Consider the following 25,225-nt stretch of genomic DNA (forward strand, 5'->3'; position numbering starts at 1 on the left):
GGGACATAGCATGACAACACAAAGCCCTGCAGGATGAGGTTGGTAATTAGCGCAAGTCTAAAGCAGGTAAATTTATAGTGTGGTCCACACTCAGTGTGCTCAAAACAGAGTGAACCTTCCAGAAAGTTATCCTGGTAAGTGTATCTATTTCCTCCTTTCCATAGCACTTGAAAGCACACACCCACTACTTACTGACTAGCAGGGTACCAACTCAACTAGGCAAGACTTGAAGATGTGAATTTACATGGATCCTTTACATGGATCCAGGACTGCGAGTGCACACTACACCTTCACCAGGTGATGGAGCAGTCAACCTACGCAATGCATCTATCTGCAGGATGTTTACGTATAACAAAGGTCTCAGGCATTACTTTCTCTCTCCCTTCACCAAGAATTCCATTGTTTCAAGTTACTTCAGTAGAGAACTTTAAACCCAATTTCTTTTACAAGAAGTAAGGGGCACTTTTGTACACCTCCAAAGGAAGACTTAAACACCTCAATCTGTTGCCCATGGATGGAGTCCAGTACTCAAGCCCATTCCAGACTAGTCACAGCTCAAAATTCATTTTCTAAAACCCATTAAAACCTACAACTAGTGGTATAATTTTGCCAGCTTTTGAGGGCAGGTTGATTTTCGTGACAGAGGGAAGAACAGAAAAGCTACCACCCTCCAAGTGTACATAGAGCATGTACCACAGCTTTCCCCTAGAAATACATGCTTATTTTCAACAAGGCTACCTAGCAACCAACATGTAAGAAAGATGCATGCCCTCTACATGGCTTTTCAATGTCTACACTGAACTGAGGCATAAGTGTGAGATTAGACCTGTAATATTAGAACAGCTGAAGGAATCAAGAGCCTGACAGTGGGGTATAAGCCTAATAGAAACTGATTGAACTCAAAGGGGAAAAAAAAAAGGCTATTTCTCATCTATCCTCTGCCTGCTGTGTTAACTTCAGACTTGTGCAAGTGTTCTACGTGGTGGGTGGAAGCTAATCTATGCTTGCTACAGCTGTAACCTAGGTTTACCTGCCATTTTCTAAGCACACTGATGTGTACCACACTATGTTCACCTGCTTCCAGAGTTGCCTGCGAATGAGATTACTCAGGCTACAGATCTCATAAACCAGAAGAGTGACGCTTCACAAATGAGTAGACTGTGCAGTTCAACTTTTTTTATTTTAATAAAATCAAGAATATGCACAGCACATGCAGTGCTAGCATCTAAACTAATACAATAAGCAATTCTAAACCTACAGTGACTTGAAATTCAATTTTCACATTCAGCAAGTTTAAATCCATTCTTGCATATTGTTTTGAATCCTTGTATCTGAACTGAAAATATTGCTGGCTGATAAAACTTGCTAAAATGCACAAGTCACTGATTATGCCAATACAACAAAGATAACCACATGTTTGAGGATTGCAATGTGCCAGACATTCACTGAAAAAAAAACACACAACTAAACAAAACTCACGCAACAAACATCTGAGAATCTGGACACTTCACATCAGTGTTTAGAAGTGTTTCATTAATATCTTAAGACAAGTGTATCAAAACCTTGGCATGTTTAATTTTAAGTTGCCAATTTTTGTTTTACTATCAGAAAGTTATGGCTACACTGCCAATGCCGGGTCTGCTTAATTTGACTTAAGAGTTTAATATGACTTAAACATTAAAAGCTCACACTACCCCGAAATATATAATTTCACGCATACGGTGACATTCAACATTCAAGTGCCAGTGTTTTTGTACTGTCTTTTGGTCAAGTTTCTTTAAACTTTCAAAGAATCACTTTTAGGCTTACAAAAATAAATATTTGTCAAAAATGTTCAATAAATATTACACAAAACTAGCAGCAAAAAGTATCTAGAAATCTGTCGTGTGCAAATAGTTTTCTTCCCAGCTATCATTCCCATGGTCCCAAATAAGTTTTAGAATCTATTTCCTTCTCCTTAAACAAGCTGCGTTCAATCTCCAAGAGACAAAATAAGATTGGAAGTTAAGGACACGCACACAAGACATATATAAAATTCTCTGAATGTGCAATAAAAGAAGTATTTTGTAAAAAGTTATGGGCAAAATGTACAAGGGCCTAAACCTAGACTTGAAATAGCACCATAACAAATGACCTCAATACTGTCAAGTGCACCTACTTAATAAAAGTTTTAGAACAAGGCACAATACACTTGAAAAAATCTATTGCACTTTAGGAGATTTTTGCCATTTTCCTATGCCACTGTAGATTAGAGTTGTTAACTGCTCTGGCCACAAAGTCAGCACAGAAATTCCAAGTGGCAGAGGCATTTTTCTGGTGGACAATACTTATCTTTGGCCAGATTTAGCATAAACAGACTATAAATACAATGGAAACCTATGCAACTAAAACTGACTAAAACTGCACTTTAATAGCAGAATTGAAACCTTGTGCAGTTTATGTACATTTCCAACCTCTGTGATCTCAGGTTTGTTTGTTACTCTTCTGGAGCCATTTTACAAAGTCTACAGTAAGCCAGTTTAACATCTCCACGCAGCTTGAACAGAGTAATGTGAATCTGCATTAAAATAAAGCCTGCTGCATAATTCTTCCTGTTCATACCCTCTTGACCAAAAAACATCAACACTAGCATGCGTTATTAGACCAAAAATTCAGTCAGGCCCTTAAGGAGGACCAATCACTGCCATGGTCAGCCATTCTACCATTTCAATTTCATATGGCAGGCATTTTTAAAAAGTCTAAATAGATGAATTCTCCTAAAAACTATTTCAAGTTATCAGACCTTTAAACGTTCCCTGTAATATTCTGCCCACATTTGGCTAGCTCACATTAATGATCTGCCTAAATATTGAAAAAGGAATTGCTGTATTTACTTGCATTAACTTCAAAAACAGTGCTTTTAATGTATGCATGTATCCATACATCATCTCATCATGACTGGAATGGCTTTATTAAAGGCTATCAGGTTCTAAGTACCTATCCAGGATAGAGTGAGCAAATCAGAACTTTAACTTAGTACAGTTTTGCCACATTAGAAACTAATTGCATTGATATGCTTCAAGATGTTTTATTTTTCAAATCTGCAGATACCAAAAGCCCTAATGCAGGCTACCGCATAAGTTTTTCTTTGTAATATTATGGATGAATCAGTGATTCCTGTTTAAGTTGTATCACACCTGTGTGCCAAGGTTTGATTTTAGCCCAAGTTCAGTAATTTTTATTTTGTCAAAACAATTGATATCTTGAGCATTACTGAGCCAACAGGACATCAAAATAAAAGTTGTCTAAAGTTAAAGGCACAGTACATTAACAAACAAATGATCCTCAGTCACAAAATCATAAATGCAGTTTCTGGGTGGGGATGGGTGGGAGGGGAGTTAATCCTGACTACAGCAATAGAGTCTTCAAAACCACCTTCAAGATAGGGCTACTTGTTCCTTTGTTTCCATCTTGTGACCTTGAGCTCCCTTAAAAAAAATTTCAGTGGAGAATCACAGCTGGTAATGTACTGCGAGTTCTTGAAGCTACACAAGGTATAGTCTGGCTAAGTTACATGTGGTTTCCATATTAGCTTGTTTGGTAGGTTATCTGCTGCAAGCAGATTCAGTTGCCCCACCAGTCAACCCCCTGGGAGTTATAGTTGCCTCCATATCCATCACTGTTGTAGAAGCCTCCATAACCACCACCTATGAAAGGCAAGAGAAAGTGATGCTTAATTAACCTGCTGAAGACTTGAGCCTTCGCAAAAGAAAAAGCCCAGGGCACAAATTAGGTACCTATGACCTACAGAAGGAAGCCCACCCAAAAGCACTGATAAATGCAAACCAAACCACAGGAAAAGAGATCCTATTGAACTCAAATACAGGTAACTTGTGCTAACAGACCCAACAGATACTGAAGCTTTGCATAACAAGCACCAGGTGACCTAGTATTTACCCCAAATTTTACTGTATTACCTCCATAGGTTTTACTATCAAGCATTTTACATCTTTTTATAGCCACCAGCTATGGCTACCCTGTTCTTTTTCTTACCTCCAAAGCCTCTGCTTCCACTTCCTCCACTGCGGCTGCTGGTTGATCGACTGCTGCTAAAGCTACTGCTACCAGAACCACTACTTGTTCGATAGTCTCTGGCACCAAATCCTCCACTGAATCTACTGCTGTATAGAGGAAAAGAAAAAGACACTTCAGTAAAAGTTTGTCATGTTTAAGCACTGCAAACATTGAGATCGAAGTACAAAAATTCCTCCAATTCACATTAGAGTTGGCCAGCCACTGCTGAGTTCAGAGCACTGAACTAGCAAGCATCCCAACACTATCTGGGAAAGGGCACTCGATACGGCTAAGGGAAGTTTACTGTTCAAATGAGGTCACGTTGAACTTGACATGTTACACAGCAAGAATTACTTTCTCAGGTCCTCATGAGGTTTGATGCAACCTTCTCTGTTCCACAGAGCTGCTGAGCCTATAATTAGGTCACCTATAATTAGTTCAAGTGATGCACTTACAACCACCTTCTAATATTGTAGAAGAGAAAAACCATCTTAAAAGCATGCTTCTGAAGAAAAAAACAAAAAATCCATGAGGTCAAATCACAGAAGCTAAATTAAGACCTATATTAAACTGTCACCTTCTGATGATGCACCTGACTTCAATTCGTACAGCACTGGCTTATCTTTTCTCAGACATTAACTGTATTTTTACACTGAAAACAAGTCACAGAACTGCCTCTCACAGAGAAAGAATACCTTCAGCCAAATCAGTTCTGATCATTACCTCTTAGATCGTCCACGGCTGCCACCCCCTTTGTGATGCTGTTCATAAGCCATGTTTTCCAGCCAAGATGGTACTTCCTGCTTAGCCTCAACAAGAAGATCAAGTAAGTCCTTGGTGATGTTTATATTTCTCTCATTGAAGAACGAGGTGGCAAGACCTGAAGTAAATATTCAGTTTTAACCCCACACAAAGCAAATACACTACAGCACTTAATCCTATTCCATACCCCACTTGTGGCTGTGGCAAGTACAATATACCCATTGTAGTCAAGCTTGAGAACATAAAGATTCTCTCAAGAGAAAGCTGTTTTACACTATTACTCCACCCTAGACTCTCACAGAAGCCCTTGCTCCTTACTGATGGACACAGAAGATACCAAGCTTACATGTGGCTTACATCAAAATTTTACTGAATAGCAAAGTCACTAGCTGAAAGAACCGGTTACTTCCCACACTGGCTGGACAATGGTGAAAGTCCATTTTTCTCACTCTGTACTTTGAATGTGCCACTTAACCAGCAGTACTACACCTAACTACTTAGGTATGAAGTATTGTCTGTACTTACCAAGATTTCCTACACGGCCTGTACGACCAATACGATGTACATATTCTTCAATGTCACTTGGCAAGTCAAAGTTTATGACATGCTTTACATTTGATATATCCAGTCCTCTTGCTGCTACCTAGTGGTTAAAGAGATTAAATCAAATTGATCAAAATTCCAGCAGTGACTTAATACGCCTACTAGCTCAAGCTTCAGAGACTTCACTTACAGCTGTGGCAACAAGAATTGGGCTCTTGCCCGAACGGAACTGGTGCAGTGCTTCCTCTCGGTCTCTTTGAGAGCGATCTCCGTGTATACTTGTACAGGCATATCCTTCATGGTAGAGAAAGTCCTCAAGAGCATCTGCTCCCTTTTTAGTTTCCACAAACACCAGAGTCAAGGAATCCTTGCCTAACAAGGAAACAACCACAAGTTAGCAAGGATGGCACTAAAAATACTACTTACAAAAAGGCAATTTCAGTTATCTGCTCTCATTTGTTCTAAACTGGTAATATAAAATAAGGGAGATCTTCCGAAGAGTTCGCATCCACTTAACCAAGATGTAATGAATGCCTTGCACAAAAGCAATGCAAAAAGGTAATCTTTTCTTTCCCCTACTCAATTACCTCATTACCTGCATTGTCACATTTGCCTCATTATTCCAGTATTCGCTTATTTGAAACCAGTTTTTACCTGTGGCATTTAGCAGGTCAAGCAGAAATGATCGTTTGTCTGACTCTTCCACCCACACTACTTTCTGTGTGATGTTCTCAGATGTAGAACCTACTCTGCCAACAGCCAGAAAGATGTATTCATCAAGGAAGTCACGAGCAAGCATCTAAAGGGAAGAAAGAAAGTCAGTGTGTTTTTTTTTCCCCACTTCCAGAGATGAAATTACAGTCTTAACCGTTAAGATATTTGAACTTGAAGTACCTGGATTTCCTTGGGGAAAGTCGCACTGAACATCATGGTATGACGCACCCCCTTCGGCGGCATAGTATCTTGTTCAACAATTCGACGAATTTGAGGTTCGAAACCCATATCAAGCATTCTGTCAGCTTCATCAAGCACTAGGTATCTAAATAATAAGAAGGTTTGGTTTTTATGTTATTTTTAAGTTGTAACCAAATATAGATACTGGACTACATTTCTCAGCTAGAAATTTACAGTTTGAAAGCTAGATATTAAGTATTATCTTCTCTAGATCTCACTTGGAAAGTTTCCTGTCAGCAGCTCATGAGGATATGGACAGAATCATTTCACTTACTTGCAGAAATCCAGTCCAATCTTTCCCCTCTCCATCATATCAACCAGTCGTCCTGGAGTTGCCACAAGCAAGTGACATCCACGTTCTAAGTCACGTATCTGCTGACCAATGTCTGCACCACCGTACACTACACAGGGACGAACTCTGGAACGGTATGCAAACTATAAAAACAAGTAAGTTAGCTCTAAGAAAAGCTACACTTTTACACTATACTTCAATGAACTCCTAGACATACCTTTCTGGCTTCCTCGTAAATCTGCACAGCCAATTCTCTAGTTGGGGCCAAGACCAGCGAGATTGGATATTGCTTGCGGCGTCCATACCTTCCATTCTCCTGAAACAAACTGCAATTAGTACCCCAGCTACAAGTGGAATTACAACACTGCTTTTGTAATGGCTATCTAAGGTTACTGAGCTTCTCTTAAGAAGGAATTATGCACGGCTGAGAGTCAACTGTTTTAAAGCATTGCTTCTCAAAATTCTGCCCTGCTGCAGGGCCCAGGATTAAACTGTTGGTTAATATGTTAACAGCAACAGCTGCAAAAGCTTGTCCTCTACAACCTGCACTGTCATCCATAACTTATGTAGGAGAAATCCTAGCAGCAGAAGACCAAAAACCCTGCATCTTCCTATCCTGAAGTCACTACAGCATAGTCCAATGTGATGCATATGACTGACGCATGACCAACTAGTTTTCTGCAGCAAGGAAGCGGTCCTTAAGCTTAAGCAACAAAGCATTCTGTAAACAATTTTGCCTACACAATTATGTGCATCAACTCCTTAGGTAGGGAAAAAAGCAACATGTTGCTCCACTGCCCACACTCTGCAAAGGAGAACACTGGAAGTAAGAAACCTGCTTAACCTAACCAAAATCATGATAGCCCAGCTGCTGTGTTCAGTAGCAGACAGTGTATGACAAAAATATACTGGCCTTAGCTTCTCCGTGACTACTGAAATACTTGCCTTCATAGCTCTCAAAGCATCACCAGGGCCATCTGCATAGATCTGGCTCAATATTGGTAGAAGAAACGCAGCCGTTTTCCCAGACCCTATTAGATACAATTTAGTATTATTAATGAGTTATTTTCAAAACTACTGCCATATACTGCACCTAATCCTGCATCATTAACATTCCCATCATTATCTGCATTATCTGCTCATGCTGCTGGAGTACACTATTCACCCAGAAGAAGTCATTTACAAGAAGACTCATTCAGCATTGCAACACCCTGAAGTGAATGTGATTTAAGCTACTAACATCTCTCCAAGGACAAACGGTAAAACCAGTCACACCACATCTAATGCATTACCAAGACTAAGCTTATGGTTTCCAACACAACAGGTATATCAAGGAATACAAAAATCTGAGAAGAGATTCAACAGTAAGAATTTACAAACTTACCTGTCTGAGCACAGGCCATCAAGTCTCTCTTTTCTTTAATAATAGGTATTGCGTGTTTCTGGACTGGAGTAGGACGGGTGTAACGTGTAAGCTCAATGTTTCCCATAATGATTTCTCCCATGTCAACATCACTGAACTGTAAGATATTTTCAACAATTTAAGTAGGGGATCCTTCCATGAATGAAGGGGTCATTCCATCCATACAGTCTTTCATAGGGTAGCATCTGTTTGTATTTCTTAGTACAGAACTTCAGGTCACGAATACTCAGGAAGTAGTTACCAGACATAAGGTATCTGCTTAGACCAGTTATCATGTAACTAATTCTTAAAAAGCCAGCCAAGGCTCGAGCACAGGCAACACTAGCCTATACACTTAAGACATGACAGTGTCCATGTTTAGGCAACTGCTGCAACACCCTACCGCTTCCAAGCACTTCTACTTCTTTACGTGTTTGCTGTTTAAAGGCACATCACAGTTAAATGAACTAGTAGTGTTAACCAAACAAATTTATACAACTTCTCCTTTGTCTTGCTCATTACACCTAATCGGAATTTCTGAAAGAGACCTTAGCTGGAGAGTTGAGACAAGGTTTCTCTTGCTTCCTGAACTTAAGGCAGCATGACACATTTCATGTTCAAAACAGTACAGATTAAATACATCAAATTAAACAAAACACTTACACTTTCAATATGTGGAGGACAGTTGCTGCCTGTTGCTTCAACAGGAATGTCATCATACTTCTCAAAATTAATGCCAGTATTGCTTCCTGAGAAGAGCTCCCTAAAAGGAGAAGAGATTGTGTTTTACTTATAGATAAATCAACCAGCCCACCATCATGTGAATTTACACCATTCCAGTACTTACTGTTCCAGGCGTTCACTTGGGGGAAGAGGCTTTGACCAGTCATCTTCATCGGATTTGTCAGACCAGCGGCTATTTCCACCACGGTCAAATCTACCAAAGCCGCTCCTGTCATAGTCGCTGCTTCTTCCACGCTCTTCATATCTAAGTACAGCAAGAGTATTAGACCACTGTTCCTGGGCACCAGGATTTTTCTGGCATGCAAGGAAAAGTCAGAGCTATTGTAATCTAGTGGAGTATGGTCTGTATATTAGATACATGACTATAGAACAATCTGCATGATCAGGTTATCTGTACTCATACACTGACCTGTGAATTGAATGAGGACTGTGTATTGATGTCAGACTAGGTCATATCCGTTCTGTATTAGACCAGGAAGTTTGTTCCTATCATAGTTTAGCAGTTGGGTTTTAGCTTAACGCACTGGAACATGTATCAAAATAAACCAGGGCTTTACAGTTGTTTTAAGTGTAACTTTAAAGTAGTCATCTGCCTATAAAGCTGCAACTGAAGCTTCTCAGTCTTTTTTTGCAGGGCACCTCTTGTAAGATATTGTTTGGTACCACCCCCCCTTCTCTGTGCCTCACATTACAATTAACTCCCAAGTCCTGACAAAACCCTGAAGTGCTTGAATTTGTTCTTCTACTCCCCCACCAGATACATCAAACTAAATCCCTCAATTACAAATCACATTACCTATTTTATGAAGAGGGAGCTCACCTGTATTACTAGCTTGGAAAGAAGGTGGAAAACATCCTTACCTCAACTGTTTAGTTTTTGGTCTGGTAAATCATGTTTGAGAAAAGTCTGGATACAGGACTAGCATCAGCCTTACTAGTCGATAAAGGTCACTCTCACCACACTTGTGCATACAACGCATGATGTGTGTAAGTGATCAAATAAGGCAGAGAACCTGCAAGAGTCTCACCCAGTTTTATTAACTACACTTTTTCAACAAGAAAAAAAAATGAAATAAAAATCAGTTCTGACGTATCTTGCACTCCCAACATCTCTTAAATTGTTTCCTGATAGTATCCACCCATGTAGCCCTTCTTGCTGAAATAGAAAGTCAGCAAGTCATTACAGCTGCAGTAAGTGGCTGATGGTAAGCTATAGGGCACATCTTCCAACACATGCAAGCTCACCCTCCTTGAATTGCAAGCTCACCCTCCTTGAATTCCTGTAGCTTTAAACAAGGTTCTCTCACTCTTTCCCCCTCCCAGGTTCCTTGTACCTTATCCTAGAACCACACTTAAAACTCTGCTTTTTCCAGCAATATCACAGGTATGCTACTAGAACAGAGACAGACTTAGAATGCACAGTCCATACAACTAAGCACTTGCCTTCCTCCTCTTGATCCATTTCCACGGTCAAAGAAGCTTGATTTTGCTCCACGATCAGACCGTACTCCAAAGCTGCTGTATGCATCCTTGTCTCTGCTAGAACTCCAGCCACCACTATCAAAACCTAATGGGGAAGAACATATTTTAGCCATACATTACACAGTCCAGGCTTTTACAAGAACTAAGTCCATCCAGTAAGTTCACTTGTTCACAGTCCATTCACTGGACTTTTTATCTATGCAACAAAAAAGGAAGACATACACGTAGAAGATGACTTCGACACGCATTAAACATTCCTCATTGCCAATACTGATTTAGCCAAATTGCAAATATGGCTGGGGGATTGATTCCAAATTGTCTAAGGCTCCACACACTTTCATGTTCTATTTACATTAAACAGGTACAAACTGAACCCATTACATTCATGGCCGCATTCTGATAGCAGTAATTGAAATAACAGAGGACCAGGACCTCAAGTGTACCAGAAGAAAAAAAATACAACACTTCCAAGCGTTCAGAACCCTAGCTCTGCATTTTCTCTGTAACTTCAACAGAAATCTCTGCAAAAAACCCAAAACAAAAGCAACTAGCATAAAATTATTCCAAAAGAGTTTAACTTTAAGGACTAGAAAAACTTCATATTTAGAGACAGAAGATAAGGAATAAAATAATCATTCATTAATGCAAGCTTTAGCATGAGTTACTTCCAAATCACACTAAAAATCTGGGAGTGTATCTTCCTGCTGAGCAAGCTTAACAGTAGTGGAACTGACAGAGCAATCTTCAGAAAGATCTAGATGTTTTTCATTAGTGCCTGCATCCAGAAAATTGGGCTGACTCTGCACTACACAAAGACATTTCAAGTCTGAAGTTTCAGAAAGGAGTCCATTTTATACTCCCAAGAGCATACCAAGTAGGCTTATTTATTTACCTTCCTGGTTTTCTGAATCTGCAGCAGTGTAAGCTGGTACCTCATAGTTTTCCTTAAGTTAGCACAGCAATGTCTAGGACCAAGTTGTGAACACATACATGTACCATTCTTAACAGTTAGGGACAAGGGACACTTATTCCACTTCCAGATGGTTGTGCACGGTTTGATTTTTATTAAAGATGTGCACATATTCCAATCAGTACATAGTTCTCCCCAAGGAGGTAATTTTGGAGTTCAGTAAGTTAACAAACTCCTAATCAATTTTTGTAGTTCTTGCATCTATGAGAAGTGGTAGTTGCCAAGCTCTTCAATCAGCATTTTAGGTCACACTTTATAATGCTCTAGCACCAACCAGTATCAATTTACTCAAAAAGCTGCCACACACAGAAGCAATAGTTTTAATAAAGGAAAAACAACTCTTTAACATTTACTCCTTGATCTTTATAGATCAGGTCAGACTAAATATCCAAGAGCAGCTTCCAGAAGTCCAACGAGAAAGCAGTAAGGCAAGACACTTCAGTATTACCAAGTGAAGCCCAGGAAAGTAAAAACACTTCAGAGCAAGCAGCCTTACATACTGAGCTCCATATACTGTAGCTTGGACTACTTAATGGCCATTTTAGTTTTCAACAGTTTAAAGGATTTTTTAATACATTTTTATTTCCTGCAGTTGTGTTGTCCTGCTCCCAGGTAAAAAACTTATTAGTATTTCATGAAAGAGGCAGATATCTAGGTGTATGGAAAAAACCTGAAGCTTACCTAATGGATCAGGAAAGCACTGTAAGGTTTTTAAACAAAAATATTCTAGATGTTTTAAGCAAGTATCCTAGACCCTTTATCCTACTTCCTCAGCCAACACCTATTTAATGAGGATACTCAGCTTCTCATGTGCAACAGAAAAACAGCTATTTAAATGATTAAGTCCACTGCCTTAAGTAATTCCTTACTTAGCCACAAGTCCATTGTGCAACTTTAATAGTGTCTCTGAGTTACTAAGCCATTATCAGCTAGAAAAAAATGAGAACCCCAAGCTAGAAACCACACACTAGTTGTTTCCAGAGTATGTCTAAGGAAACAACACAGGAGAAACTAGTTACTTATTTTCAAATCTCTTACCATTTGAATGCAGCAATACTTAACTAACACTTTCACAGGAAAGTGAAGACAGCTTGTGAGACAATCCAGCTGGATTACTGAAATAGTTCTGTCATGTCGTTTCATTTTTAGATCCATAAATTTTATCAGGTGACTAGGCTTCTAACACTGCACCAGGAGCTTCATTACAGAACCACCACTGTCCGAAGTCTATTTTGCTGGTTGCTTTCTAACACATACACCTTGAAGAACCTGTTGCCAAGGGTTTCAAGGTTTCAAGCCAATACACAGAACAGCCAGCAAGAAGGTCCTATTTAGTTGTCAGCAACATATACAACTGTTCCATACTTTACATCATCCTAGAAAATAGCTCAATTTCACATCATCATGCTGATGATATGCACTTTGCTGCAAGGTGAATCCTTGAATCCAGGGTGCATCCCTGAACTGATGGCTTTCTCCACATAACTATCATAGACTTTTATCATAGTGCATCAGGAGGAATCCAGTGATAAAGTTTTCAAAAAGGTTTCAAGGAAGTTGAAACATCAAGTGTGCCAATCAACAGAAGCTGACAGCCTACAAACCAACTAAATTTGGCACATGGCCTGTTCAAATAAGTTACGTAACTTGTTTGCCTTTTTGCACAGTGATATTTAAGCACCTAACATTAGTTATTAGAAGAATGTCATGAATGAAGAATCCAGTGACATCATGAATAGATCCTAGTATCATCTCCAAGTTGGTCAAGTACAAAAGGCAACATTTACCCCTCTTGTTTCAAAGAACACCTCAAACACCTACATAACTTCCACTTTAAAGGTAAACCACCCCTCCCACTGAGCAGAGTTGAAGTATCAAGGCAATACGGCCTCCAGTACAAAAGTGTGTTTTCTGGAGGGCAGCCTTTAATATGGACATTTAAACTATCTCTCAGGCAACTTTTCAGCTGGAAGCTGTCCAACGCTTCAAGTCCCCAGAAAAAAAAAAAAGTGACATTTTAATGTTTCTTTTATTCTGTGCAAAGCTAAATTTGAGTGACATTCCTATATATACAGGGCATGAAACTCAATGAAAGGTTAAAATACCATTGTATCCAACATGGCCAAAATCTGGAGTCTGGTACAAGTTACAAGCCAACGTTCAATTCTGACTTCCTGCACTGCTTTAAGAAACCAGCATGTTTCTTCTGGGCTTTATCTAGGAGATTAACTTTTCAGTTTTGATGTTAAAATTACTGGGAACTTCAAGAGCACACATCTGCCAAACAGTCCTTGCACTTTCCCCAGTAGATTCAGCTCTCAGGTTGCTTGGCATCATTTGATGCTTTAGGCCACATCTTTGTTAAATGTAAGAAAAAAATAGCTCAGAATCATGTGAAGACAAAAGAATGAGCTGTTTCTTTAAATGGCATAAAACTGTAGTGGAACATTTGTTTTAGTCATTAAGTAGCTCCAGAAGAAAAACGAGACATTAGGTGTACGTAGGAGGAGAGTATTGAAATACATGCTAGTGGAAATAAGAGTCCTCCTGCACTATCTGAAACAGAATCCTTCCAAGTCCAAAGCATTGCTTTAGAAGCATGAGATAAAAGTCATGCTATACCATGAAGCTTCAATTCCTTACCACTATGCTACAACTTGAACCTTTATTTTCTCCATGATAGCAGTTCAGTAATTGTTAGGTGAAATGTTTCTCTTTTATCTACACAATGCATGGTCATCATGTCTAGCAACTATTTCTGAAAGGTTGCAGATGCTGCAGTAAAGATCATCATTTATTTCACTGAAGCATTCCACAAAACATTTTTTAATCTTTTGTTCTAGAGAAAGTGTACATTATATAGAGGTTATTTTTCTCAGTACAACCCTTCTGTGCAAGTGTACAACCATACATTTATGTTTCAGGCTACAGCATCAAAACCTTGCTTTCTGCAATTACTCTTTTAGGATTGCCTAGCTTCTGATCACTTTTACAGAGAAGGCAACATCTGTAACTGTTATGGTTGACGTGCTCCCCAGTTGAGAGCAAGTCTGACTTTATAAATGGATGTTTTATGCAAACTGTGCTAGTTCCTACGCTTTCCACATTGTAGTCACTCTCAGAAAAGCATACTCCCAGAAGCTGTTCAAATTGATACACAAGATTACATAGCTAGACAAATTAAGGAGACTTCATCATGCTTTACTCAGTTAATTGCTTAGTGAGATATGGAAGACACTTTGCTAATCAGATACTGAATTCAAGCTTAAAATATAACCTGGAAAAGAAACCAACAACAGCATGCTAAAGAGAGATGAATTTGCAATGTTTTGTACAGAACAGTTAAGTAGTCTGCATAGTCTCTTTGAACAGTAGCGTCAAAGAAGCCTTTAACAGCCCACTCATAGCAGTTCAGAAGCAGGCACATGTGTTGCCACCATTTCTGATACATACCCTGTTTTGAAGCTTCCCTGTTCCGTAAGTGAGGAGGAATGTATCTGCCTTCTAGAGGATGAAAGAAAGACAGCATTACAAAATTGTGGCACTAGCACCTTATAGACATCAGCTTTTGCAACAATGCCTTTTGCAAAAAACAGTAAAGTCTGCCTCCCAGGTTTTAAAGCCTTTAACAGCATCTTTAAACAAGAATCCACTAACGCTTAACACACCTCACAGAGGACCAGAGCAGTGAACACAAAGTTCTTGCATTCATTTGCTTAGCTGCCCTCTAAAAAAAGACATTGGTGTGTGCTATTTCTTTGACCAAGTCACACACGCCTTTTATGGATGTTACAGTATCTGTGATGAAAGCCTGTCTTCCTGGAACTGATTAAGACTTAATCTGGTGCCAGGTTATTTGAGCAGCTTAAGATTTTCACTATGTCATTCCAATACTGGCACTCACGGTATTACTACCAGTATTCTTCCTTCCCCTTGAATGTAATCATCCCAATCAGTGCAGCTTGGATCTAACCAGAAGCCACATGTAATTGCCTCTGAATAGCACTCTTCAGTTACAATCCAGAAGCATCTGTCTGCTAAGCAGCACACAAAGCACAATGTACCAGGCACAAGCTGAACAGGAGTTCCTGGAAGATCCCCTCTTCTAACACACTTCAGGCTGGCATGTCAGAACACAGTTGCTACTCAATGAATCTAAATTAATACAGTTAGTTAACTGTAGTAGTCCTAGTATCTATTAAAATTTTACCAAACATTCCCACTTCAGCTGGATGTTGTGAGCAGAGAGGTCATCACATTACTACTACAAACGCTGGCCTCAGTTGTTTGACCAGAGGCCACAGAAAACCTGGGAAACCAGATTCTCTCAAGTTGGCACAATAATTAAGTAAAAGCACTACCAGAACACTCAATTTACACAATCACCGCAAATTATGCATGCCTACCTCAAGTGCATAATTTTAAAGCAGGCACCTATCTAGCAATTGTCTTGTATTTTCCCGTAAGTCTGTGAATGTTGGCTTCATAAATTAGTTTTGAAGCTACAAAAGCCTGGCTTGTTTTTAAAAAACTGCCCAGGTGTCTGCACATTTGAGAACTTGTATGTACTTACTGCTTGTAGAGCTTCCTTCGCTCTGAGAGTCTGAGGAATTCAAGTCTAGACCAGAAAACTGGAAAGAATAAAATAGCTAAGTAAGTATCAACATGTTGCATCATGCCTTTATACTAAGATAAAAAAAGCTCTGCTGATCAAGGGCAAGCAGAACTCTGACAAGTTATTGCTATAGAGAAACTGCTTTATGTCTATTGCATCGTCTGTAAAGACAAAGAACCAAGACTAATCTTTTGATACGTCAGCAGTAAAACCAAAGGCTTTATCTTCAGGTGTCTTCACAGCAAGGCCAGAAGACTCCTACATCCGCCAAATCAAGCACTGCTGACTTTTATTTAATGCACTGTATTTAGGCTAAGCACCTATCTAAAACGGTCTTTCAGTACATTAAAATGCATCCTTAGATCAGTTAAACAATTTCTGAAGCATACAGACTGCAGCTCAGGTGCTCCACTTAATTGGTATTACTTCATTGGCAGAGACTCAACAATCGTTTTTAGACTGCATTAACACCTAGAGATCAGCACCTTCATTTTAGAAGCAGCTACTGCTCCCAGAACATCAGATGACTTTGTCCTACAACCACGCTGGCAAATAAAGTTTTTTGTTTCCTTTTCTAAAATTTTGTTTGCAACCTTAATTTTACCAAAAGGTATTTCAAGTCATGCCCTGGTATGTAACCCAGATGTTTTAGGTCAAGCACAACACAGGCTCATGTAAGCAGAAGGCTGTAGGCAACTCACAAGACTTGAGTATGGACTTAGTGCAGTTGTTTACCAACATGGCACGATGAGAAACCGACTTGGATAAAAACAAAAACATGTTTACATGTAACTCAATTTTATGCGAGGCCAGTTGCACAGAGCAACATGACCTGAATCAATTTATAAACCGAAGATCCCAATGCATTATTCCTTCAAGATATCTGAAAAACCCTGACAGAGGACTCGCATCACCCTCTTTAAAGATATTAGTTAAAACCCAATCTGTTCAGTTCATTCAAGCAACAAAACGAGGTTTTAATAAAGCGTTTGGACAGCGAATAGAAGCAGACGTTAGGTGCTGTGGACGAGTGTCTCTCCCCGGGCAGAGAACAGAGACGCTGCCAGGTCTCCCCCCCGCAGGGCCGCAACGGCCGCCAAGCGCTGCTCTCGGAGATGGCGCCTCGGCTCAGCCCGGCGCGGCCGCCATCTCAGTGCGGCGGTGCAGCCGGCACTGCGGGCTGGGATTTGGGCGCAGCAGGGAGCAGCCGCAGCCGCCCGGCTAATCCTGCAGCCGGCACCCGTCACGTGCCGCCGCGGGCGGGGGGTGATATACACGGGGGGGCGATGAGATGGGGGGGGGGGGGGGTAGGGGGAACACACGGCACCGGCTCCCTGACCTACTTCGCCCAAGGCTGCGGGGCAGCGGCTACACGAAGCGGCTGCGGGCCGCCGCTCCCCCACAAATAAAAAAACAGGATTAGGTAACAGCCCCCCCACATTGGAGCTCCTGGCTCCGCCCCGCGGGGAGGGGGAAAGGGAAGGGAAAGGGGAAAAAGAAAGAAGGGACGAGGGAACAACAACATCGAGGGGCCGGGAGCTGCTCCGAGCCCAGCTGCGTCACCGGGTCCCGCCGGCCCGGGCAGGGGGGATCGGATCGGGCACGACAAGGAGGCCGCCGGGCCCCGCTGACGCAGCGCGAACAAAGGCGGCCGCCAGCGCCCCCGCCCCTCGGCCGGGGGAGGGGGGCGCCGACACAAAGCGGCGGCGCCCGCCCCCCGCCCCGCTCGTCAGGCGCACAATGGCCGCCATTTATCGGGCCTTTCTCCCTGCCCCCCTCCCCCGGCCTCCCTCCTCCTCCTCCTCCTCCTCTCCCCCCGCCTCCTCACCCCCCCCCCCCAAGCTCCCTGCCGCTCCCCGCCGCCGCCGCCAGGGGTCCCGGAGCCCCGCGTTTACCATCGTCGCTTCCCCGCCACACAAAAGCCGGGCCCGGAGCGTGGCCAGGAGGAGGCCGCGAGGGGGGCAACGCGTGGAGCCCGGCGGGGCGGCACCGAGGGGCCCCTTTTTCACCCACCCACCCCCCCCAAACCCCTAACCCCCAGCTCCCCGGGGCGGCGCCCCAAGCAGGGCGGCAGGCCGGTAACTGCGCAACAACCGAATGCGCCACTAACCCGCCCCGGTGCAGGGGGGAGAAAGAGGCGACAAGACTGGGCCTACTGGAAACAAAAAAATAAAAAACAATAAAAGTAAAAAATATTTTTAAAGTTAAAAAAAAATGAGGAAGAGGGTAAAAAAAAAATCACGACGCAAGCACCGCGGATCGAGAAGCGAGCCCCGGGCCTCACATACGCAACCCTTCCCCCCCCACCCGCCCCCCCCGGGGGGGGGGGGGGGCGGGTAGAGGGGGCGCCCCCCCCCCCCCCCCCCCTTCCCTCCGCTTCCCGTCACGTTCCGGGCCCCGTATCCCCCACCTGCTGGTCTAGACTGAGGGCATTTTCGACTGCCACATGACTCATAACGAGAGATCGTCTCGGGGTGCCCCGCTCCGCCTCGAGAAACACAGATCCGCCGGGCCGGGAACTCGCCGCTGCTGCCGCTTACGCGCACGCCCGCCACGAAACGCTTTCCTGACTGAACCCCCCCCGCCGCGGGCCCGGCCTTTATATAGTCCCCGCCCGCCCGCCGCCGCGCGCTGATGTCAGCGCGCACGCTGCGCTCTCCCCCCCCCCCTCCGCCTGGCTCTCGCGAGTGAAACCGACCGCGGTGCGCCGGCGGGCAGTGGGGAAAGGGGAGGGGGGAGATATCGCGAGATCTGTGTCCCACCCCCCCCCCCCACCCCAGCTCAGGCTTCGATGAAGGGCGCTCCCGAAGGATCGCGAGACTTGGCGCGCCGGGCCCGCGCGGCTTCCCCCGGCGGCACCGCGAGGTTTCCTGCTGGCGGCCAGCTCTCCTCCCCAGCTTAGCGGCGCCGAGTTCTCGCGTGATTACAGCGCTCCCCCTCCCCAGCCCCCTCGCTTTGTTCGGCGCTCTCGCGGGAGCAGCCCGCCGGCCGCGCGCCGCGATGTCTCTAGAAGGAGCAGGAGCCCAGGTCACGTGGGCGGTCCGGCCGGCGCCCGCCGCCATCTTGTGCGCCTCAGCCGGCGCTGTGGCGCAGCTCCTAATGGAGGCGCAGCGGGCACGCCGTGCGCGCCCCGAGAGCGGCGTGGGGAGGAGAAGGGCCCTAGTAGTGGCACGCTGAGGGTTTTTCTCGGTTGTAGCGTTACCTAGACCCGGAGCCGGGGCATGAGTCGGCAGGGAAAAGCTTCTTCACCCAGCCTTGTGTCCCTCTGGCATTAAGCCTCCACACGGTGCTCTAGCAGCCCGTGCAGAGCACAGCAGGAAGCTGAGCTCCTTTGTAGGCCCCGCTGTGCATGCTTCATGTCACAGCTCAGCTGCCCTCAACACAAGTCAGGAGCACATTCACTTGTGCCTCCAGGGCTGCGTACAGCTCCGCTATGTGTCTGTCCGACACATAACTGAGCCATTTGCCCCAATATGCTGGGGTTGGCAGTCAACAGTAATTAACTGCAAGTCTCATCTCCCCCCCCCCCCCCCCCCCCCCCAAAGCCTTGTTTAGCTATCAAATCCACCAAGATGCCAAAGGTCCCGTGACCAGGTAATGACTGTTGTATCAAGCTATTCCATTGCAGACGCAAAAGGCCCCACCTTACACTCATCAAGACCTGCATCTACTGCTAGTCTGTAAAACACCAGTGAAATAATAAGCATCAAGGTACTTTTCACTTTTTTTTTTTTTTAATAAAAAATAAAATACCCCTATTCCCCTTCCACTGCATCCCAGCCTAGTGACACAGAAAATACAGACACAGAGCTGTTCCCTTGCACTTGGGTCAGTAAAAGTACTAACAACCATGCTGACAGGATCAAGATACTTCAGAGGCTATTAGGTCATCAGGAAAAGGAAATGGGCTTTGTTTGTCCTTGATGCACACGTAGCAATTATTCCTCCATTTCTCTCCTCCTTGGGTTTCTGCCTCTTTCAACAGAAGCTTATAAGGAAGACACCTACTCCAGAAGCATGGCTAAATTCACTATGGAATTTAACAAATTTTAAATAAAATGTTTCCACAGCAATTACATGCAATATATATATTTATATTTCTTTACTTAGTTTTTCCTGCATACACAGTTCCTCTAACCAGCTGAGCTTAAGATTAGAGCTCTAGAATCAAAGTCCTTCCATTCCAAAAATTAAATCCTACAAAATCTAAACACCAATGAACAACTCCTGACACGAGCATGCACACACATTATGGAAAAGGGGAAGACAAATACTGCACAAGACAAATTCCATCTTTAAACAAAACATTTACCATTCTTCTGCTTAGATCTTCCATAACGCTTCCTTAGCTAGCTACAACTCCTGAGTTAAAGGGTTATAGCTGTAGTTCTTCCCCAGGTGTGCCTATTTATATCATTTAAATGCTTGCAGGTGTGGTCACCAAGGTTACCTGAGATCAGTTAAAAGGAAAAAATAAAAATAAAAAACCTGTATTGTAAACAAAGCTGCTATTGGACTTAGCCCCACATTTATTTGTTGGTTTGTTTGGTTGTTTAAAAGTGAATTTCAAATAAAACTTTTAATTTCTTTTCTTCTTACAGCTTTATGGACAATTCTAAAGTCTCAACAATCCTGCAATGCCTACATCCCTACAATGTTTACAAAGCTTTTGTAAACAATGGCACTGTTTGATATAATTCATACACCCTAGAAAATGGCATTAATTAATCCTTTGTCACTGTGCAAGTTTTAGAAGTATCAGGGTAATTCAGTTCCTGGGCCTGAGGTCAGGAAAGCAGGCGCACCCACGTGCGTCTGTCATCCACAAGAAGTGATAGAGCAGTAGGTTTGTAGAGGGGCCTGTGTGCATGTGTCACGCTGTGTCGTGCTGGAGGTGTGCTTCGATGTAGTCCGCCCAAGGCAGAGCAAATTACAAAGTTGGAGTCCTGTTCTGCAGGCACACAAGTGCTCCTGTTGCTTAGGAAAGAAAGACAGTTTTCCCTTTATTTGTCAGTAAGTTTTACCATCCCCTTTAGACAGAACTATGTATTCTCAGTTTCACTTTTTATTCTCCTGCAGCTGACTCAGAGACAATTTGTTAGAGGAAGTTGAGCAGCTAACGAGTACCTGAGCCAAGCACTTAGCTAACACTGGAGTCCTCCTGAATACGCTTCCATGTCTGTTAAACTCAGCAAGTTTTTGATGGTGCACACAAACAAAAATGCTTAAAACATGACACTACCGGGTGCTTGGACACTCAGATCTTAAATCCTAGCCGGATTTCCAGATTTTCTGTTCCCCCACCTGCAGACCCTCATCTGGTATCTGTTCTCAAAGGCTGTACTGTTAGCCTCAGAACAGCTAGAGATGCCACCTTCTGAGTACTGATGAGATAGTTGCTGTGCGCTACAGGAGTGGTATCCCTGGCCACCACCAATCAGTTTGGGTTGTAAAGTCAGTACCACTTATGAGGCTGTAGCTGCCTTTTAGAATATTCTCCCCTAAACTAATGGACACTGACCCTGCACATGAGTTTCCGTATCTGTTTTGAAACTATCAACATGTAGACATTCTCTGCCCTCCACCCCCTTCAGCTTCTCCTACTTCCCAGTCAACCAGAAGTATCTGTTGTGCATTGTGTACCATCATGAATGTCTCATTTTGGTTGTTGTCAGCTAGTTTGGCAGGATGCACGAGGTATTTCACCCATCCTTTTCCTAGTCAAAGACGTGACGCTCCACATAGGTGCATTGATCTCTGTTGACTTCTATACCACAGCTGTCATCTCCATGAGCTTCCATCTCTCTCCTTGCTGGACAGTATAAACATGCTTATCTGCTACACTGGACAGCCCATTGACATCTGGCCATGCTCCAAGCTTGTTTTGGCTTGCTCTGCTCATGCTATAGCAGTTACATTCATCTTGCCAGGTCTCATCTGATCTCTGTAGGCTCCTCTCTCCCACCCACATGCATTAAGTGCACGTCCACCACCCCATCCACAGCAGACCGCCCCCATTGCCTTTCCATATTTCTTCCCAGTCTTCAGGACCAGCCTTTGGCCAGAGACATCCCCAGCCTGAAGCACGCAGACACAGACATTCTCAGCAGTGCTCTTCAAGACAAGGGAGAGAGGCTAGTAATGAGAATCCTTAAACAGAGAGTAGGATGAATACTCTGTTTGACTTTGACTACCTAATCTAGCATCAATTCTGCCATTATTTTTTTTTTAACAACTTTGGCCAGCTAGAGTGACTTTCAAAAGCATGTAGGGCAATAAAAAAGTGCAAAGCTAATGTTGTCCAGCTACAAATTAATGGAACAACTGAGAAAGAGTCCTTAGTCAATGCTGTATCTTTCAGTAATATCAGAGATCTGTCTTTAACAGCATAATTTTTCAGAGTTGCATCTGATCAGTTCCCAGCTTTCTAGGGACATTTTTTGGCATCAAAGAGCAGAGCCTTACTGATTTGGAGGAGGACCAGGAAAAGAAGCACATACAACCGTTGGTATGCTGTTAGTGAAGCCTTCACTACAAAGTCTGCATTTCCCTGCAGCAGCGTGCACAACTTCGGATGAATGGAAAAGTTTTAAATAATATATGTAAAGGCAATTTTCATGGCAGAATAAAGATAAAAAGCATTTTTAAAGTTGGCACCATTCCTCTAACTTCAAAACAAGCCCAGGCCTATTGTATTAGATGGCCTTCCCTAGTTCCTTTAATTTTGGAGGCTGTTCTTCAGACATTTCTCGCAGCAGCAGTACTGGTGAAGGTGGTTCCCAGCACTTGCCATTCGATCCTGCCCTCGAGGCGTCCCTAGGGCTGTCCCACTGTAGCTCTTAGTGATGCTAGTCAGGGCAGTGAATGAAGGAGCTGATTCGAACTTAAAATAACTGTCTGTTTGTAGAGCTAGAGGAAAAAAAACTGTCAACTCTGCTGCCCAGAGAAATGCCTGTGGGATACTGTTTTGTAGTCAATGGCTTTCCTCAGATTAGTGCGTATTTCCTGCCATACATGTCTTAACCCAGTGCACAGGGCAAAGCTGCTATGCCTAATCCAAGTGTTTCTTTCACCGGCATTACCCACTTTGTCCCTACCTCACTCTGCACCCCCAGCTCATTTCAGCCTCTCAAATAGACCATCAGGAAGGGGGTTTTACTTTCCACGGGGAGCAGTCCTTCCACCTGGCTGGAGAGGATACACAAACGCCCATACCAATCCAAGGTGAGCAGGGGTAACTAGCCCCAGGCAAGGAGCACAGGGACCTGGAGCTCCTGCAGTCAGTGCTGCAGCTAAAGAAGCCTGTGTCAAGCCTCAGCCCCATTCTCTGGGTAGGCAAGGACAGACAGGAGAGTGAAGGATGCTCATCCACATTTTCTCAGGGAAGGAATGCACTGGAGTGCACATTACACAAACCTAGGGGAGTCAGCAGGGAATTTCAGGAACATCTGGGCAGAGTTTTCTGTTGCCTGTAGAACTGCATCTTGTGTTTTAGCCAAAATATGCACAGTTGGTTTTCTGGTTTGAGTCTTTCCTCTCTGTTGTGATACAAAATCTTACTCTAAGGAATAAAAGAAGTTGCTAGAAATAAAAATGGGATCATTAAACTGGACAGGATTTGACAGCACATTTACAAAATCCTCCACGTTGTGCTTTGTTTGTTGCTGCCTGTGCTGAGTACACCTCAACCCTAGTTCTTAGGATGAACATTATGTGTTTAATTTACAATCTGATTAAGAGCTCCTCTGTTCTTTTGTTAGTGTATTGCCACCCAAGCCTTGCCGTCTCTTCTTACCTCGTCTCCCTTCGCTCCCAGACCAGTAGAGGCTGATCGAATGTACATAATGGCCTGGGGAAGCCTTGATGAAGAGCAGATTCAGGGTGATCCTCTGAAAAGATGCCCGGAGCATGTTTGAAAACTTCAAAGAGTTTTGCATCTTGTCCTGAAAAGCCACAAAATCTGTTTACAGAGAGCAGAAACTCTTTACAGAAAGAAGACACAGAATCTGAAAAGTTCTATAAACGATGACCCTGCAAAGAGGATTTCACCAGTCCAAGCATATGCTAGTCCTCATCTGAAGCAGCACTCGATGCTTTCTTTGTTGGAGTACTCTTCTTCTTTTCTTCAATAGTTTAAAAACAAGATCAAGTAGTCACCAGCCCCTGTGGGAACTTGGGAAGTACAAGCGCAGTTTTGTCCTTATTTCCTCCGTTACACTCAGACCAGACATGGGGAAGAATAATCCGTGAATTTCACACAGCTTTTACTTCCATCCCCATGCTGAGTGCTTCCCTAGGGCATTGCTCTGAGAAGAGCTCCATGCAGCTCAGGCCGACAGCGGATACTTCTTCAGCTGGGGTCAGGGGGCCCAGGAACTGGTGACCCGAGTGCTGCACAGGGCTGCCACTAAAATGGTAGAAGAGGAGAAAAAGAGTATGGGCAAACGGAGTGGAAAGGAGAAAATAAATAGCTAGTTTTAGCTCAGCAGGCTCCTGATGTGTCTGCTGGGTGGTCTGAAGAAGGCTGTGCTCAGCCCAGCCTAGCAGGGATTGCTGCTGCTGGCTAGTACCCAGACCAGAGCCTGATGAAATGTCCAGTCCCTTGCTCGCAGCCTCAGGCCCACGTCCCAGCTAAATGTCCCTGCTGCACCAGTGAATCTCTTACTCTGACATGCACCCCTCATGGCTGTGGAGGATGTGCTCTGGCTATGCTGCACATATGGGATGAGGCAGATATTTCCTGGCATTTTGAGGAGGCGCCTCGCCGCTGCTCTCCCCTCTGGTGTGAACAGGTTTGACTCCTGCTGCCAGGTGTGAACACCCAACAAGCTTTGACCTTTGCAGGTGGTGGTTGTGCAACGTGGTGCAGCTGCCAGAAGTGTTCAGGTTAAGCAGCCGTGGCCTCAACTATCTCAGGAATGCCCAGGGTTGCTACTCTTCCTTATTAAGTGAGAGCTGCATTTGGAAGTAGTGAATATTTTTACTGAAAGGCAGCACTAACTATATGTTGTAGATTTAGCCCTGTCAAAACCATCTTGGGGTTTGTTTTTTTGGTGGTGGTGTTTTTTTGTTGTTGTTGTTGTTTGTTTTTCTGTGGTATGGGGTCATAGGGATGGAAAGGAGGGTGGTTTCTGACTTAAATGTCAAGGGCTGTTGTCCTGAGTGGAAAAGCAAAAGGAAGGAAGATGGAAGTTCTCTGAACATGGTAAAGTCCTGACTTGGGGTCTGTTTTTCACATTCCTGGAATCCTTGCTAGCTTGGATTTTTAAAATCTTAAACACTTTTAGCTTTCTGCATTCAGATCTCTGCATCAACACAATGGACTCTACATTATATTACCTTCCTCTCTTATTCCCCAAGTCTGCATGCTGCTTTGCCTTCCCAAATAATGCTTTCCATGTTCCAATT

The 25,225-nt window shown here is 43.4% G+C and overlaps 1 protein-coding gene across 2 annotated transcripts; it reads right to left on the reverse strand.

Annotated features, from left to right (window-relative positions):
• Nucleotides 1-1,154: 1,154 nt before the first annotated feature.
• On the reverse strand, nucleotides 1,155-20,168 carry DDX3X (DEAD-box helicase 3 X-linked). Of its 2 annotated transcripts, none has more exons than XM_035316005.1 (17): nucleotides 20,130-20,168; nucleotides 15,776-15,833; nucleotides 14,656-14,706; nucleotides 10,194-10,317; nucleotides 8,854-8,994; nucleotides 8,670-8,769; nucleotides 7,989-8,124; nucleotides 7,550-7,635; nucleotides 6,822-6,920; nucleotides 6,587-6,747; nucleotides 6,253-6,397; nucleotides 6,013-6,157; nucleotides 5,549-5,730; nucleotides 5,341-5,458; nucleotides 4,777-4,933; nucleotides 4,033-4,160; nucleotides 1,155-3,686 (listed from the first exon to the last, which is right to left on the reverse strand). In XM_035316005.1, the coding sequence occupies exons 1-17, from the start codon at nucleotides 20,151-20,153 to the stop codon at nucleotides 3,604-3,606; spliced, it is 1,938 nt and encodes a 645-aa protein (XP_035171896.1). In that variant the 5' UTR covers nucleotides 20,154-20,168; the 3' UTR covers nucleotides 1,155-3,603. The 2 variants fall into 2 exon arrangements, with proteins under 2 accessions (XP_035171896.1, XP_035171895.1); XM_035316004.1 differs by lacking the exon at nucleotides 20,130-20,168 and adding an exon at nucleotides 18,228-18,402.
• Nucleotides 20,169-25,225: the final 5,057 nt, after the last annotated feature.

The sequence above is a fragment of the Oxyura jamaicensis genome, chromosome 1, assembly GCF_011077185.1.
Source record: "Oxyura jamaicensis isolate SHBP4307 breed ruddy duck chromosome 1, BPBGC_Ojam_1.0, whole genome shotgun sequence".
Taxonomy (NCBI): Eukaryota; Metazoa; Chordata; class Aves; order Anseriformes; family Anatidae; genus Oxyura; species Oxyura jamaicensis.